The sequence below is a fragment of the Thamnophis sirtalis genome, unplaced genomic scaffold (genome assembly GCF_051295495.1).
Source record: "Thamnophis sirtalis isolate CommonGarterSnake01/CBP01778 unplaced genomic scaffold, rThaSir2_p1.2 scaffold_6, whole genome shotgun sequence".
Classification (NCBI taxonomy): Eukaryota; Metazoa; Chordata; class Lepidosauria; order Squamata; family Natricidae; genus Thamnophis; species Thamnophis sirtalis.
Genome location: NW_028261386.1, coordinates 21,040,197 through 21,057,096, shown reverse-complemented (window position 1 = coordinate 21,057,096; position 16,900 = coordinate 21,040,197). Strand labels below are relative to the sequence as shown.

At 40.1% G+C, this 16,900-nt stretch overlaps 1 protein-coding gene across 1 annotated transcript in view; it reads left to right on the top strand.

Annotated features, from left to right (window-relative positions):
- PITPNM3 (PITPNM family member 3) overlaps positions 1-16,900 on the top strand; it is a 152,179-nt gene that overhangs the window by 76,393 nt on the left and 58,886 nt on the right. The window contains exon 3 of the mRNA XM_087717345.1: positions 6,189-6,296. Within this exon, the coding sequence (XP_087573471.1) occupies positions 6,189-6,296 (108 nt within the window). The remainder of the gene's footprint in view (positions 1-6,188; positions 6,297-16,900) is intronic.

Here is a 16,900-nt window from a genome sequence, read left to right as displayed (position 1 = left end):
GCTATTTGTCTGCAGAAAATATATATATAAAATGCGAAAATTGAATTCACTTAAAAAGATTATGTAGTAAAAAGCAAGTTTTTTTATTTATTAAACACAAGAAACTTTGTGCCAAGAATGAAAGTGGATTGAATATGAAAGAGAATGACCAGTGAAGGAAGGAAGTTGTGATAAAGAGTGAATGTATGATGATCAAATTACAAAGCAAATATGTGAAAGAAAAATGAATGGATTTAGAGGAGAGGAAAGGTAGAGAAAATAATTGATGAAATTGATTCTGAAAAAAATGTTACGAACAGTATATGAAGTGGTACATGGGCATGGTGAGAAGTAGGATGATTTGCAAAGATAGAAAGGTGTGTTGCAGTGTACAGTAGAATAATGTTGATGTGAACTGGTTTTCTCTTATTTCTTTTTCTTCTCTCATCCCTAATTTCTTTGTCTCAGGATTTTTTTACTCCTTTTTATGTGGATAATGTTGCTTTCCCCCAAAAGGGAATAGTGTAATAGATATTCATGTAATGAATGCACATCTTCTAAATTGGTTTTGCAGTTTCATCATATCTTGGTAACAACTGACATACACTATATTGTCTGCAAATGTTCTTAATACAGATTGTATTGCTTCTTTTATTTAAAAAGTATATACTTTTAAAAATAAGTTTCCTAATGTTGACATTTAAAAATCAAAGCTATCACAGTTTCATATTCTGCAACAGTTTCAAAAGGTTATCTGGTACCAAATGATCTTTGCAAAATTGAGCACTTATGGTTCATGGGTACAGTGAAGCTAGAGTTAAATTATCTTTACAAAATGACCTGATCTTCCGCAAACACTAGTTACATATGGCTGTATTTTTCCCCCATATTAATGTCAGTAGATGCATAGATTTTGAGTATATCAAAAATATAAGGTATGAAATTTAGGACAGCAAAAATACAGTGCACAATTTTATGCAATTTGCAGATCAGTGAATGGAGTTTACTGGAGCACAATTGATGACAGACAATTGCTTTCTTGATAAGCAGGGTGGATAAAAATTGATATATATATATTTTAAAAAATGGATTTTTTTATTTAAATCAAATTTTTAAAATTTAAATCAGTTTTTTTATTTTTATCAAATTTATTTTAATAAAATGCTTTCAGAGTAAAAATCTATCTAAAGATAGTTTTCTATTTAAGATATATTAATAATTTAGCTTATTCAGCATGAAATGGAACTTAATTATGTAGCACAAGGGTGTATATTCTGCAATATTAACATTTTTGGTAAACTCATTCAATGAATCCAAGTCCTGCAAGCTGAATAGGAAACCTTCATTTTGTTTACAAACAATAATATTAAAGATTCTAACTACCAGCAAGAATGAGTCCTTACATTTAAAGAGCACCTGTCATTTCAGATCCATCATGGCAGGGCCTGTCCCAGGCATCCACTCACCTGCTGCCTGCCACATCCCTCACCTTGTGTCAATGCCACATCACCAGTCATCTCATTAAAGTAAATGGGACTGTCAGTGAGTCAACAGCGGGTCAGAGGAGGAGCCGCTGCGGGACAGAGATAACAGTTACTCTTTAAAAAGTGTGATTTGAATCGAGTTGATTTAAATCAAGCCTTTTTACTAGTGATTTAAAGCATGATTTCAATTGTGATTTAAATCGACTTGATTTAAATCAAATCCACCCTGAGGGTAAGTCTCTTTCAATAAATTTGTCCATCAGTGGTTATCAGGTGTAATGATCATATGGCACTCCCAAGGTCTGAGACATGAACATGGTAGAAGATATGAAGTTTACAGGAGACTATTGGAATTTTTAGACCATCTATTTAACCCTTGTGAGAAAAGAGATTCTGGTTTAAAGGTGATTGGGCAAGTTTGTATCCTACACATATTTTGAGCAACAATCCTTTAATTGCTGTCTATTAGTCATACAGACTGAGGTTTATAAGAACTGAAACTATCTGAAGGGCACCCAGTCGATTACTCCAAGAGGATCTATCTTGACCTGATCTTCAAGGATATTCGTACGGTGATGAAATGCCTGGAAGGGAGAATCAATCCCAGTAAATTTAAATTATTCAAGCATGGAAGACAGCAATTTTATACGTAAATATGTTTCCTCAGTGAATGAATGAATTGACAGCAGATGGCTGCCCTTGATTTGATTTCAGTTTGATATATTTCATACACAACAAATGGCAGTGTGCTTGATAAATGGAAAGGTTTTGTTTAGGAACTCAATGTAAATACCTTCATTTCAGAATTTTTCTTCCCTTGATTATCCTATGATTATCCTAAAAGAAAAGAAGGGAGCCTTACAGATTCCTCCCTACACTGTGCTTTTACACTGTTGAGGATTTAAAGGAGGGCAGCCTTGTAGTCAAGTCTCATGAAGGTTTCCTAAGTTGGAACAAAACCAGGTTCCATGTTTGAAATGGGTCTCGAGGAGCCATATTTAGTTGCAGACCAGATGATTTGCTCTGGATAGTTTGCATCTTTGTCCACAAAAATGTTCAAGCTTCTATCTGATTTCAGGGAGCAGCAGAAGCAGTCAACCACTATTTATCACCTGTGACAGGTTTGATGGGAAAGAATAAACTGCAGCTTAATCCAAACACAAAAAAAAACCAAATAGTTTTGATGGATGAGTAATTTGACTCAGGTATAATTATGCAGCCTGTCATGGATGAGGCTGCAGTCATACTGGAAGTTTATGTTAACAATTTGGGAATGCAAATTGGTTCTCCTGGGTGACAAAAATGGTAAAAACAAAGCTTTTTTCAATTTTTGTTGGGCTTCCATTAATAAGAAATAAATCCAGATCTTCCCTCCATCTATGCCTTAGTTGTTTGCAGAGTAGAATATAGAATAATAGAGTTGGAAGGAACGTCGGAGGTCTTCTAGTCCAACCACTAAATTATTTAACTATATGTCAGCCTCTGCTTTGCTATTTGCTTTCGGCTGCCATAGAAACAGGGAGGGGGGGAAGGTATTTGAGCTGGGGGAATTGGTACAGGAGTGATAGTTAAAAAGGGAATTTTCTTCTCACCATCTTCTGTGCATGCTGATGGCCGGTGTTTGGAGTTGGTCAAGGCCAACCGTCCTGCATACCAACCTGATGAGGCTTCTTGAAGATGCACCCACCTGACACCTAAGGGATTTGCAGATTGGGCAATGTGGTGGGGGTTATTGGGGGGAAGGGGTTGGGGCAAATGTTTGATAAGTATGATTTTGCGCGTTTCTGCCTCAAACCTTGCTTTACTTCGCTGCTATCTTTTCATAACCAGTAAAAGTACTCTTAATTCTACAAATGGAGTTAAGTGGTTTCTTTCTTGGTTGCTGAAGGAGGCGTGCCTGACATTGATCATACTACAGCATGTAAAAATGGCCTTATCCAAACAAACTTCCAGAAGCTTCCACAAATGCAAATAATTACAGGATACTGTCTAGACACATACTGTATACCTGACTGTTCTGACCCCCCTCCGTCCGGTGATTAACGCCGACATAGGCTTACTGTTAGCCATGCTTTATTCACAGTAATTACTCACAGAGAAGACATTGGCAGCAACCCAGACTCCCACAGATAAGAGATACAATACACACAAGAGCTGCTCCAGCTTGGTATAAATGGTTGTGTCCTGCAAAACATCTCCTCCCAAAGTCTCTTCTTATATACTCTCTTGGGAGGAGCCAAACCACAACCACCTGGGCTTGGTTATCTCCTATGAGTCTGTCTCCATAATTGCTGCCTTCGTTTCTCTGCCCTCCTCTGCCTGGTGTCAGGGACAAACTTCCTTTGATCTTCACCACTGCTCCAGTGCCTGACGTCAGGGACAAACTCCCTTTGATCTTCACCACTGCTCCATGCCTCAGGCGCCTCCTGGTGGCCAACCAGCCTCTCTGGTCCCTGCTTGGAGTCTGAACCCTGCCCAGGGTCCTCTACATCTTCCAGAGCCGACTCATAGGGTCCCTTACTATCGGAGTCCATCGGCAGCTCCAACGGCTCCTGCTGGGCCACAGCACCTGACCATCTCATAACTGTTTTGTTGACTATAAATTTGTTTCATTTTTTGTGTTCAACTCAAATGGTTGGCATTAACATATAAAGCTTCCATTATGTATGGTCTACTCTAGACAACTCAAAGGAGATCCTCCTCCTCTTCTCCCATCACTATCCAGGATCTCTACTTCTTGTCTTACAACTTAGGCTACATTCATGTGATACTTTTATCCAAGTCAGATTAAAAATGTATGCATTTGTGCAACCAGTGCTTAATTGCTTCAGTTAGCTTCATTGGGAGAATATGTGGACCTGGGATACAAACAGCCTGTTTGGTTATTTGGCAGTGCAATAAATTCTGCAAATCCAGAAAAATGATTTAATTTGGTAAGCAGATTCAGTATGCTGGGTGAATGTAGACACTATGAATTATAGTGGACAGCTTCCGTAAGTGTTAAATAGTTGGCTGCAAAATAATTATTTAAAATTTCCTTCGGATGCATATTTTCCTGATTTATTTATTTTTTTCTTTTTCAACTTTAGTCTCTAGAAATTATTGCTAGTACTGCTTTTGTAAGTTAGGATTATATTTCTCTTATTATTAGAATAATGCTTATGCAAATGAGTTTTAAATGGGTTGATGTTCCTGATTTCTTGTGGAAATATGATGGGATGTAAAGTATTTAAAACAAATAAATGAGGAGGTAATTGTTTGTAACTGCATGCCATTTTACAGGGGGGGGTGAGGGCTCAGTGGTTAAAGACACTGAGCTTGTCACCTGGAAGCCTGATAGCTTCCAGTGTTGTGCGATGGGGTGAGCTCCCATTGCTTGCCACTTAGGTGGGAAGGTAACAGCTTTCTGTGCACCTCAGCATATAGTCATGCTGGCCACATGACCACAGAAATGTCTTTGGACAATGCTGGCTCCCTCAGCTAAGAAATGGGAATGAGCACCACCCCTAGAGTCTGAATCACCTGGACAGAGAAAATCTTTACCTTTACCGCTTTACTGGATTCCATAAAAAGTAATTATATATTTTCAATTTGCTTGGGTTTGTGTTGAAGATAGTGGGACGTGTAGCCATGCCATCCATTTGCCTAAATTCAACACCTTCCCGTTTAAAGTATCCATATGTGGGAATTTTTATTTTCCTGGTAGCAGCCATTGAACTTGCCCTTTATTTTGTAGCTGAACTGAACTCCTTATAAGCATTTGGACTTGCTTTAATAAATTGTCTCACTGCTTAGAGTCATGGCATTAATAATCCAAACCCTTTAGGGATAGACAATTTACCTCTGCCTTCTATAAGCACACAAGAAGTGGTAATGAGTCTTAGCTGCTGAAGGCTGCTATGAAGTCCAGTCCCCTGAGTATGTCATTAGTTAAGCTCTAGATGGCAACTGTACTTAGCTCAGCCTCTCCCACTGAAGTGGGAGACAGCCAAGTCTAGGTAAGGAAAGGAGGGATGATAAATGATATGTGAGGAGGTCATATTGTGAGTGGGAAGCAATTGCTGGCAACAGCTAGGGCCATGATGGCGAACCTATGGCACGCATGCCACAGGTGGCACATAGCGCCCACTCTGTGGGCACATGAGACGTTGCCCTAGTTCAGCTCCACTGCGCATGCGCGAGTGTCTCTGCCACGCATGCACAGGGAGCAGAGGGTGTGCAGGAGGCGTGCAGGGGGTGGGGCACATGCATGGGGCTGCACGCACATTGCATTTTGGGGGTTTGGGTATGCATGCGTATTTGCACATGCACGTGCACACTTTGGGCACTTGGTCCAAAAAAGATTAGCCGTCACTGAGCTAGGGTAATACTTTTAGTATCAGGAGGTCAGCAAGGATGGTGCTGTGTCATTCAAAAACGGCACCTATATAAATGTCCACTATTCACTTGGAGTAGCTATCCTTTAAGTATTATCATTGTGCTCTGCCTGGAATTTGATATACTGATAGAATATAAGTACTAGAAATAAAAGAGATGATTCAAATTCTAGGCCTCCTTGATTTCCACAGGCAGGCATATTATATGGGGAATATGTCCTTGCAAAGCCCTCTGGAAAACCTGGGTATTTTCCACTTAGGCTGATTTTGCTTTCTGTGGATTGTCAATGAAGTAATCCGGCCTCTGCTTTCTAGGCCATCACTGAAATTATGTGGTTGTCTTTTGCAGAGGAGGTGGCCGAAGGAAAGAATGCCATCCTTCTGGGGATGAGTCAGTGGAATTCCAATGACTTGGTGGAGCAGATCGAGACAATTGGAAAGCTGGATGAAAATCAAGGTACTATTTTGGTTTAACCTGTGTCCAAATGATTGAGTGCTATCTTGTTTTTATTATGAGTGCGGCAAAATTTGGGACTGATATATAGCAATAACATTTAGACTTATATATCATTTCATAGTATTTACAGCGCTCTCTAAGTGGTTTACAGAATCAGCATATTGTTCCCAACAATCTGGATCCTCGTTTTACTGACCTCGGAAGGATGGAAGGCTGAGTCAACCTTGATCTGGTCAGGATCGAACTCCTGGCAGTGAGCAGTGAGTTAACTGCATTCTAACCACTGCACTCCCACAGCTCTTATATAGCAGTCCTGTCCACAGCCTGTGATCAGATAGCATATATCACTGGGCAGGAATATTTCGATGACCTTCTGAAAAGGATAGGACAACCTTACAGAGAAAAAAATTAAGCCGTGGACTATCCTCTCTTCCATGGAACTATTAACAGGCCTCTACTCTAAGGAACTAGTCCATATGCACTCTAGGAGAAGAAATGGCTAGCTCTGGCATGCCTTTCTATGTATTTTCAGTGAGACTTCATACTCATGTATATATTAGATTATATTGCCAATGGGCACTGCTTATCCTAAGACTGAAGAAAACTTTGGGAGAAGGAATGGGATCGACTTACACTTTTGATTTAAATAAGGTTTAGAAACAGATTGGTCAATTATGGAGAAACTGTTCAGTCCTGCCCGAAATACGTATCAATATATTAAGGGAAAACAAGACAAGACACCCATGGAAATAATTCCTTTGATCCCTTTTCCATTTTCTCCAATTGCAGTATATTATAAATTTAAACTGCTGTCATTGGCTGGCTAGTCTGCCGGAGCTCAGTAAATAGAGAACACCAGCGGCCTGCCAGCAGTCGGTATCACAGCAGCTTGGAAAACAAAAGGTACTGAAAGTTTCTATGCCTGGAGTCTATTCCTCCCACGCCGATCTAACACTGGCAATGAAAGGAAATTGACCATCCACCTCATGGCATCCGCGGCTATTTTACAGAAAGGACGACCCTGCTCCAGCCAACATCCACATGGCATCACACACATCCCCCGTACCATAGCGAATGTTGTTGCCGAATAAATGGCTTAAGCTGTTCAGTTATAAGTGGGGATGAGATGCTCATAGATCATGCCCCAGATTTCCACTATTTTTTAAAGAGAATTTGTATACAGTCTTGGGTATATCCGAGATGAGTCCTTCTCCATGTCACCCTGAAACAGATGAATCAACTGAGATTAACTGGCTGTCAGTGTATCTGTGCAAACAAAGTTGTTTTGTATTAATTTTGCTGATAAGAAGTTGAAAGTAGGTGTTAGTTTAAATTTTAATAGAAAATAGTTTTCACAAGAGAAAGAGGGCTGAAGACAGCAAAGGGGAAACTCTTGAAAACAGCATGACCATCAGAAGAAGAAGCTTAGAAATGAATGACTGTCAGTTGCAGTGACTAATTTTGAATTAGATGGTTGTACTTGTTGGTTTCAAACCAGAAGGGAATTTAGTAATTTAAAATGGAATAGACAGTGTTGCAGTGCTGAATCTCGTTTGTCCACAATTTATATAAAACCCATAAGCATTCAAGGACACAATCTGAGGAAAGAGCGCTAAAAGAATAAGAGAACTGGCATGGGGCCTTATCTATTCATTCCAAAGGAGCCTTGAGGTGTGTTTGAAGATGAAGTAAGTGTTTTCGTCATAGGATTACATGCTAGATCAGTGATGGTTAACCTTTCTGGCACTCAGTGCCGAAACTGGAATGCATGCATGTGCAAATGTGCCGGAACACCGGAACCCGGAAGACATCAGCTGGTCCGGCACGCATGTGCACTCTCTGCTCTCTGCTCTCTGCTGGGTTCCAGCATACATGCACTGCACACCAGGCCAGTTGGCTGGAGCACATGCGTGCAACAGAACCAGGATTTATTCTCACCCCGCCCGAATGTTGAGTGAATGTTGTGTTTTTATGGTTAATTTTTTTTACTCATGTTTTTTTTTCTTTTAAGTCTTGTCTTGCACTCCCTTCCCCCATTGTTGTAAGCCGCCCTGAGTCCCCTCAGGGAAAAGGGCGGCATATAAATGTTCAATAAAAAAAAAAAAAGAGCAGCTAGCAACAAGCGTGCCCACAGAGAGATCTGTTTTCAGTTTATATCATTAAATCAGAAAAAGAGGAAATCTTGCCACCAATGCCTATAAGCATTTTCTTGATTCTAGAATTAAGAAGAGACGGTAAGTACAGAACTAAAAGAAATCAAATATATGGCAAGTTTGTATAATTTGCACATTGACTAGAGTTGAAAGTTGGAGTTCAGAAAAAATATATTCTGAATTGAACTTTTGAAATTTTTTCCCATTGGAGAAGGGAACGCATGCGAGAGGTTTTCACAGTTGGCTGCCAATCAGTCAGAGAGATATAAACCAACTTCCTTAATTGTTCCACTTCTGATTATGTGCCTTTTGCTAATAATGCTGATGCAAAATATCACCTAAGTCTGGTATTTTTATGGTCTAGAGCTCATATCTCTGGCTCAATAAGTTGTACTTGTGCTATGTTTTATCATTAGTTTAAATAAAAAGAGGAAAACATCTTTTGCACTGTCTTTCAGTCAAATCCTCTGAACCTTTAAACATGCCTTGTGCAGTTATAAGTAATATTTTAGTTATTTAGAAATGTGAGTTTTAGAAAAAGTAATTAAGAAAAATTATCCAGGATAGTAGGAATATAATTTTTTGTCTGAATTGACATATTTTAAAACGATTTATTTCTTTAAATTGTTCCATTTTTCATCTCTTCAGATTTTCCAGTCTCTGTAAATCTGTAGAAATGTGTGCAAATTGTTTGGGAAAGGTTTTAAGAAAATGTTGAGGAATGGTAACCAAATAATATGTTTGTCCTCTAAGGTGCTTCTTTGGTGCTCCTTCAAAGCATCTGGCTAACCACAGTTTGAGGGAAATACATATTATACCCAGCCTCTTACTTGTCCATCACACTTTTTCCAGAATTCTTTTCTGTTCTTGAACTAGAAGGCAGAACTGTATCATTCCTTAATAAATTAATTTCTTTATTCATTTCAAGGGTGACCATTTCCATTAAACCTATTTGAAGTAGTTATGGGTAGGATGAGAAAATGCTCAGTTGGGTTGTGCAATTGTTTACACACACATACTTAACCTTAAATTGTTGGAAGGGTGAACACCTGCTGAAATTATATTAGATAAATGCAATTGCTATGTTTATAAGTAAACTGGTATATATTACAACAATTGGTAATTTTGCAATATAAAATATAATCTTATTTCTTTAATTAAACAAAACTACAAAGAAAAAGAAAATGCAAAACTTTTGAATCTTTTTTTATAGAAATTGGGGAAAACACCCACCAATCTTTGTTTAGAAATCTTGCCTTTAGTTTTTCCTAAACCGAAGCAACATGACAAATTAAATCAGCTATGTTCACTATTGCAAAGCACGAGGAAACTAAACAGCATGCTTCTGTGTTTCAGTGGTGCTTAAAAATTTGGAAAATGGCTTTGGTTAAAAAGTTCATGCAAGTCCAAATTCCTATGAAAATACCCGCAATTAGATTTATTCAAATACACTGTTTTCCAGATAAATGAATCTTCATCCTAACAAGTTATCCTTGTCTGTGCAAAGGTTCTGTATTTTTTGGGGGGGGGAGTCCGTATTTTTTTTACTTTTTTGTTTATCATCTGATTTCTAATTTATTAGTTTTTGTCTTGGTGGTTTATTTAATTGGGTTTTTAAAAAGTTGATATTCTGTGCACAAATAGAATTTTTTTTCTACACCACTGATCAGCTGAGTGATGCAGTGGCCACATACCCAAACAGTGTCTCAAAGACAGCAAAATAGATAATTAGTGGGTGGGCTTTGAAGGACTGGAACATGTTTTACAGCTGCTCTTGACAGTGATATGAAGGGCTGCCTTGTGTTCCCTGCTAATTTATGTCAATCAACAGCCAATGATTCAGGGGGAGTTGAGAAAGATGCTGTCTGCATTCTGAGCATCTCTCCTCTTGACAGTGAGTGGGAAAATTCATTTAATGTGACAGTGAGCTGAACCATTCTATGGGAAATTAAATAGACAGTTCTGAAAGGAGATTTTACATCTGATTTCTCTGAGGAATCGTGTAATTTCAATGTATGTTTCATGGGACTTTAAAAAAATATTTTAAACTGATTTTTACCATTGTGTCTCATAAATCTCATGTTGTATTTGTCTTATCAAAGTTCAACTGGAATTGACAGAACTGGTTCTTCCTTGCAGAGAATGGTAGTATGTTAAAATATAGTCAGCTGTAATTTTATTGATCTGTTTGTGACCCATAAATTTTCCTTTCCAGTTTTCTGTGTCTATAAGAGTTAGTTTGGTGCAGTGTTAAGGCACCAGAGTAAAGACTAGGAGATGGTGAATTATAGTTCTGCCTTGGGCATAAAATCAGCTGGGTGACCTTGAGCCAGTCACTTTCTCATTCATAGGAAGAAGGCAAGGACAAACCACTTGTGAAAATCTTGACAAGAAAACTGCAGAGACTTGCCCAGACAGTTGCCAGGAATGAAGGCAATATTAAGGCTTGAAGTATTATTGGAAGATGGAGTTCTTTTAGTAGAGAGTCCTAGTGGACACCAATTAAATCTGAGCCAGAAGTGTGCAGCGGTTCCACCACAAAACCGCATTTGACTAAAGCACGCTCGACGAAACCGCGTAGCTGACGTCATCACAGCGCGACAACAGCACGGAGAAAAAAGCACGCTGTAAACGCTAAAGCTAAAATTAACTCCTAAACCTAAACCTAACCCCCCTAAACCTAATCCTAAACCTAACCCTAAACCTAACCCTAAACCTAACCCTAAACCTAACCCTAAACCTAACCCTAAACCTAACCCTTAACCTAACGCTAAACCTAATCCTAATCCTTAACCTAACCCTAAACCTAACCCTAACCCTTAACCTAACCCTAAACTTAAACCTAACCCTAAACCTAACCCTAAACCTAACCCTTACCTTAACTTGAATCGGCTTGCTTTCAAAGCGCTATTTAAAGCGCCCTTTTTTCTCCGCGGTCGCTGTTGTCGCCCTGCTGATGACGTCAGCGACGCGCTTTAATCGGGCGCGCTTTAGTGGAGCGCGGTTTTGTCGTGCCACGGTGTGCAGCAGCTGCCAACACAGTTCTAGGCTGCATAAACAGAGGGATAGAATCAAGATCATGCGAAGTGTTAATACCACTTTATAATGCCTTGGTAAGGTCACACTTGGAATACTGCATTCAGTTTTGGTCGCCACAATGTAGAAAAGATGTGGAGACTCTAGAAAGTGTGCAAAGAAGAGCAACAAAGATGATAAGGGGACTGGAGACTAAAACAAGACGAATGGTTGCAGGAACTGTGTATGTCTAGTTTAATGAAAAGAAGGACTAGGGGAGGCATGATAGCAGTGTTCCAATATCTCAGGGGTTGCCACAAAGAAGAGGGAGTCAAACTATTCTCCAAGGCACCTGAGGGTAGAATAAGAAGCAATGGGTGGAAACTAATCAACTTAGAAGCAACTTAGAACTGAGAAGCAACTTAGAACTGAGGAGAAATTTCCTGACAGTTAGAACAATTAACCAGTGGAACAGCTTGCCTCCAGAAGTTGTGAATGCCCCAACACTGGAAGTCTTTAAGAAGATGTTGGATAGCCATTTGTCTGGAACAGTATAGGGTTTCCTGCCTAGGCAGGGGTTTGGACTAGAAAACCTCCAAAATCCCTTCCAACTCTGCTATTGTATTGTATTGAGAACTCTGCTTGCTAGCTACAAATTCTGGAAAGAAAGATAATAGGAAGAGCAGAAGGGTAAGATTAATAAAGGTACTTAGCTTGTAGCATATTTTAGGGGTAAAAATATTTTGTTAAAAGTAATAAAGTATTTATGATTAGAGTAGTATCAGGATTGTTGATTTGATGTTAGCCATATGCATAGTTAAGAACATATTGTTCTGACCTAGGCTTCCCAAGAACATGAAGCAAACTCCTGACAAAAACCCCTTTTATTAATTTTCTGTGAATTCTGCTCATTCACATCCAGCAAAGTCTTTCAAGGGAGGATTTACAGTCACAGACCTTATCTGGCTTGCAGAGTTGCCAGGCTGATATCTGCAAAACTTGGCAAGGAGTCTCGGAGAGTAACGCACCAATTAAGTGAATTAATTGTCTCCTGCAAACTCCACTCTCCTTTCATTCCTCTTTTATTTCCTCTGGGAGGGGCCATTCATCGTCCAACTGTGGCCTTACTCCCAACTCGACCTCTGCTCTTTAGCTGTTCCCTTTGTCTGGCAATTCTGTGCATTCGCACACTGGGAACAGGCTCCAGCTGTTCGTCTGCCTCACTGAGCATATGGCTCTGGCCCCCTCTCTGCCTCCGACACAGAGCTTTTATCAGAGCCTTCCAGACTCCAGGACTGGCCCATGTTCCTCCCCAACCTCCTCACTGTCCGAATCTGCTGCCCGCTCCAATGGCTGCTGGGGTGCCCACAACACATATGCAGTGCCTTTGCCTGATCAGACTTCTGGCCCATCTAACCCACCAGTCTGTTTTCACAGTGACCAACTAATTGCAGAAGGAAATGACTAGTTTCCCAGAAGATGGCATTCAGAGACAGTTACATTGCTATTAAGCAATAGCAATAGCAATAGCAGTAGACTTATATACCGCTTCATAGGCCTTTCAGGCCTCTCTAAGCGGTTTACAGAGAGTCAGCATATTGCCCCCAACAATCTGGGTCCTCATTTTACCCACCTCGGAAGGATGGAAGGCTGAGTCAACCCTGAGCCGGTGAGATTTGAACCGCTGACCTGCTGATCTAGCAGTAGCCTGCAGTGCTGCATTTAACCACTGCGCCACCTTGGCTAATCGCATAGAGTCAACATAGAGTGTGAGGATTGTATTTATCCAGTTGCTCCTCCACAATAATCCAAAATGCAAAGATCTTGCTTTTCTATATTCATTTCAGCAGTGCGGTAATATTTTTGTTGCTTTATCAGGGGCATCAAATTGGTGGCCCATGGGCTGGATGCATCACGCACAGGCTACGCCCACCCCAGCTCCACAAAGGCAAAAAAACATTGTGATACATCATGTGATGCAATTGAGTTTGACACTTGTTCTTTAGGTAGATTCTTTGTTGGACAAAGAAGGACCTTGGATAGCTCCCATGCTTCTCTCCCCACCCGAAGAAGTGAAATTCTGTCATCTTCTGTTGTATAATTGACTGGGGCAATTTGTCTGATACTGTACTGTACACCTATGCAGAGATCTGGATTTAACGGCAACATTTCTTTCAGAGTATATATATAGGCACAGATGTAGCTCTTGTTGGGCATGCCTTCAAACAACGGTAGTTTTTCCTGGTTGTGTGATTCCTGCTGTGGAATCCTGGGATTAGTTTAGTTTCTCATGAGATCCCAGGAAAAGACAGTCGTGCCTTTCAAATCAAGATCTCTGCATAGTCCTAGTATTTATTGTGAGAACCAATCCAGGAATGTGGGAAGGGTGTTTGTGTGCATTATAGATAAAAAGTAGCTAGAGAGGTCTACATGTTTCATTGGGAAGTGGACAACGTACATATAATCCTTTCACATGAAGACATTTTCAGAGCAATAAACCCAGTTGGTCATATGGATAAGATGAGTGACTATTGTGAATTGAAGAGATACAGACAGTGGTGTCATTCAACCAGTCTAACGACCGGTTTGCTGAGTACGCACAAAACGTGTGCTTCGTTCTCTCTTGCAGTTCATTAAAACAAAGATAAAAAACGTACATTCTACTGCAGCTGAGGCACACCAAAACAGCTGAGGCACAGCAATTGGCTCTGCTGCACTTATCAGCTGGGTTAAAAAACAAGGAAATATAGGTGAGTATAGCCCAGGGATGGGCACGCGGGCCCACCTGAAAGTCAGAGTGAACCAGTTTGCTCTCAGCTGATCTTCTGAGCTACCAGTATGCCAGAACCAGGCTGACCAAGTAGAATCTCACCCCTGGGTACAAATAATACATATTAAAATCTAGGTTTGGAGCAGGGGTGGGTTCCTGCCAGTTCTAACCTCTTCTATAGAAGAGGTTCCACAAATCTACAGTGCCATTTAGAACCGGTTCCAGCTCCCTCCCCCCATCTGTCCAAACATCATCAAGATGAAGAGCGAGAGGAGGAATTCTGGGAGTTGAAGTCCACAAGTCTTAAAGCTGTCAAGTTTGAACACCCCTGGGTTTTTTTCTAAAGGGCTAAGGGTGCAAGGATCTAATAACTTGACAGCTTTAAGACTTGCGTGCTTCAAATGCCAGAGTTTCTGAGCTCATATTTTGTTTGCTAAGTAAGAGTGTTGTTAAGTGAATTTCACCACATTTTACAATTTGGCCACACCCACCCAGTCAAATGGCTGGCAAGCCACTCCCACCCAGTCACATGGCCAGCAAGCCACTCCTACCCAGTCACATGGCCAGCAAGCCACTCCCACAAAGCCGGCCACTTCTACAGAAGAGGTTCTAAATAATTTTGAAATCCACCACTGGTTTGGAGAGACTATCTTGGCAACCATACATAATAGCAGTATGTATGGATTCCAACTGCCTCTAGAAGAACAGTGAGAAAACTAGTGTTAATAATGAGAGATCTTAAAGCCAATCCACTAAAAAGTAGTTGTAGGATTTGTAGCCAATGCGGCTGCAAGAAAGATAGAATCTTTTTATGCAAAATAGGGAGCATATTGATTTCCTGTTCCTGCATTTCCCATTCCTGCAGAAGCCAGGACTAAAACCAATGTATGAAAGCTGTAAACCTTTAGAAGTACTTGATAAACAGTATTTATTTAACAATGGATCAATTTAACAATTGGAAAAGGCACTGTTTTCTCAGTAGGGATGCAGTGACTCAGTGGCTAAGATGCTGAACTTGTTGATCTGTAAGGTGAGCATTTCGGTGGTTTGAATCCCTAGCTCTGTGTAACAGAGTGAGCTCCTGTTACTTGTCCCAGCTTCTGCCAACCTAGCAGTTTGAAAGCATGTAAAAATGCAAGTAGAAAAATAGGAACCATCTTTGGTGGGAAGGTAACAGTGTTCCAGTCCAGATTTTATCTGAAAATCTGATTGGTTATTTTGGTTAGTCTGAATTTGGAAGAACAATTAGTGATGATCTTTACATTTCATAGTCTTTACATTTATGCTGCTTTGAGTTATTGCTCAGTCAGTCTAAAGGATTACAAGCCATTATAACCCATTTTAAAATATTATTTCCTAGAAGATTAAAATATGAGCAGCTGGAAATTCAGCACAATCCATTCTAGTGCAATTTATAGGTAGGAGTGAGAGCATATCTGTAAGGCATCCTGGTGAAGATGGAGTTTTCACAGATAACTAAATTAATCCCTCTTGGAAACCTTCATTTCCCCCCCAGCTTGCTGTAGTTGCCACAAATATTTACAGTGAAAGCCTTTTTAATCCCTGAACAAAATTAATTTGCTTTAGTGCTCAATCTGCTTTTCAGTTTGAATGTTGGCGTTTTCATGGAATCTTCTGGTTGGCAACTCAGTATTTGCATTGCAGTTTTTTAATTGTCATTTGAAAAAGAAGGAACCAATTTAATATAATGGACCAAAATATTTCACTTGGCAATTAAATTTATACATATAAAAATGGCTGTATGTGTGTGTGTGTGTTCCACCATAACTCTGAAACTCCTCGAACAATTTCAACCAAACTTGGTACACAGATGACTTCCTCTCTGGAAACAAATACTGTGGGGATAAGACACCCCTAACACCCCTTGGTGCATGTGTTCTGTTATGATACAGCCTGTTGTGCCCTAAAATGACTTCTACTGTACTGCCATAAAATGGCTTCTACTGTACAGCGCCATCATAATGGCTTCACAGTACTCTACAAGGAGGCTCCCTCTGGTAAGGGGGAAAATCCAATATTAGAAATTACATTTGTCCAGACATTTTCTCCCTATAAATAAATACCCGGGCAACCCTGGGTTATCCGCACAAGTATTCTATATAAGTGTAGAGTAGTGTATTCAACAATATGTGTATATTATGACAGAGCAGAGTATAGTAGCAATATCAATGCATGGTTAAGCTGGGGAGTTTGCTTCCAATATGTGGAAGTTAGTACCAGTTCTGATTATTTTAAAGGGGGACTGGACAAAGACATGGAGGATTGTGTCATCAGAGCCGAGGTGGCGCAGTGGTTAAATGCAGCACTGCAGGCTACTTCAGCTGACTACAGTTCTGCAGTTCGGCTGTTCAAATCTCACCGGCTCAGGGTTGACTCAGCCTTCCATCCTTCCGAGGTGGGTAAAAGGAGGACCCAGATTGTTGTTGGGGGCAATATGCTGACTCTGTAAACCGCTTAGAGAGGGCTGAAAGCCCTATGAAGCAGTATATAAGTCTAACTGCTATTGCTATTGCTAGTGCCCAGAAATCTTCAGGACTAAATCAGAGGTAGCATATCTTAAGTAATAACTTCTGGAATGCAACCGTGAAAAAGCACTAGGATTTTTCCTTCCTGTAAATATTTGGGAGCTTCTCTGAATACATTGG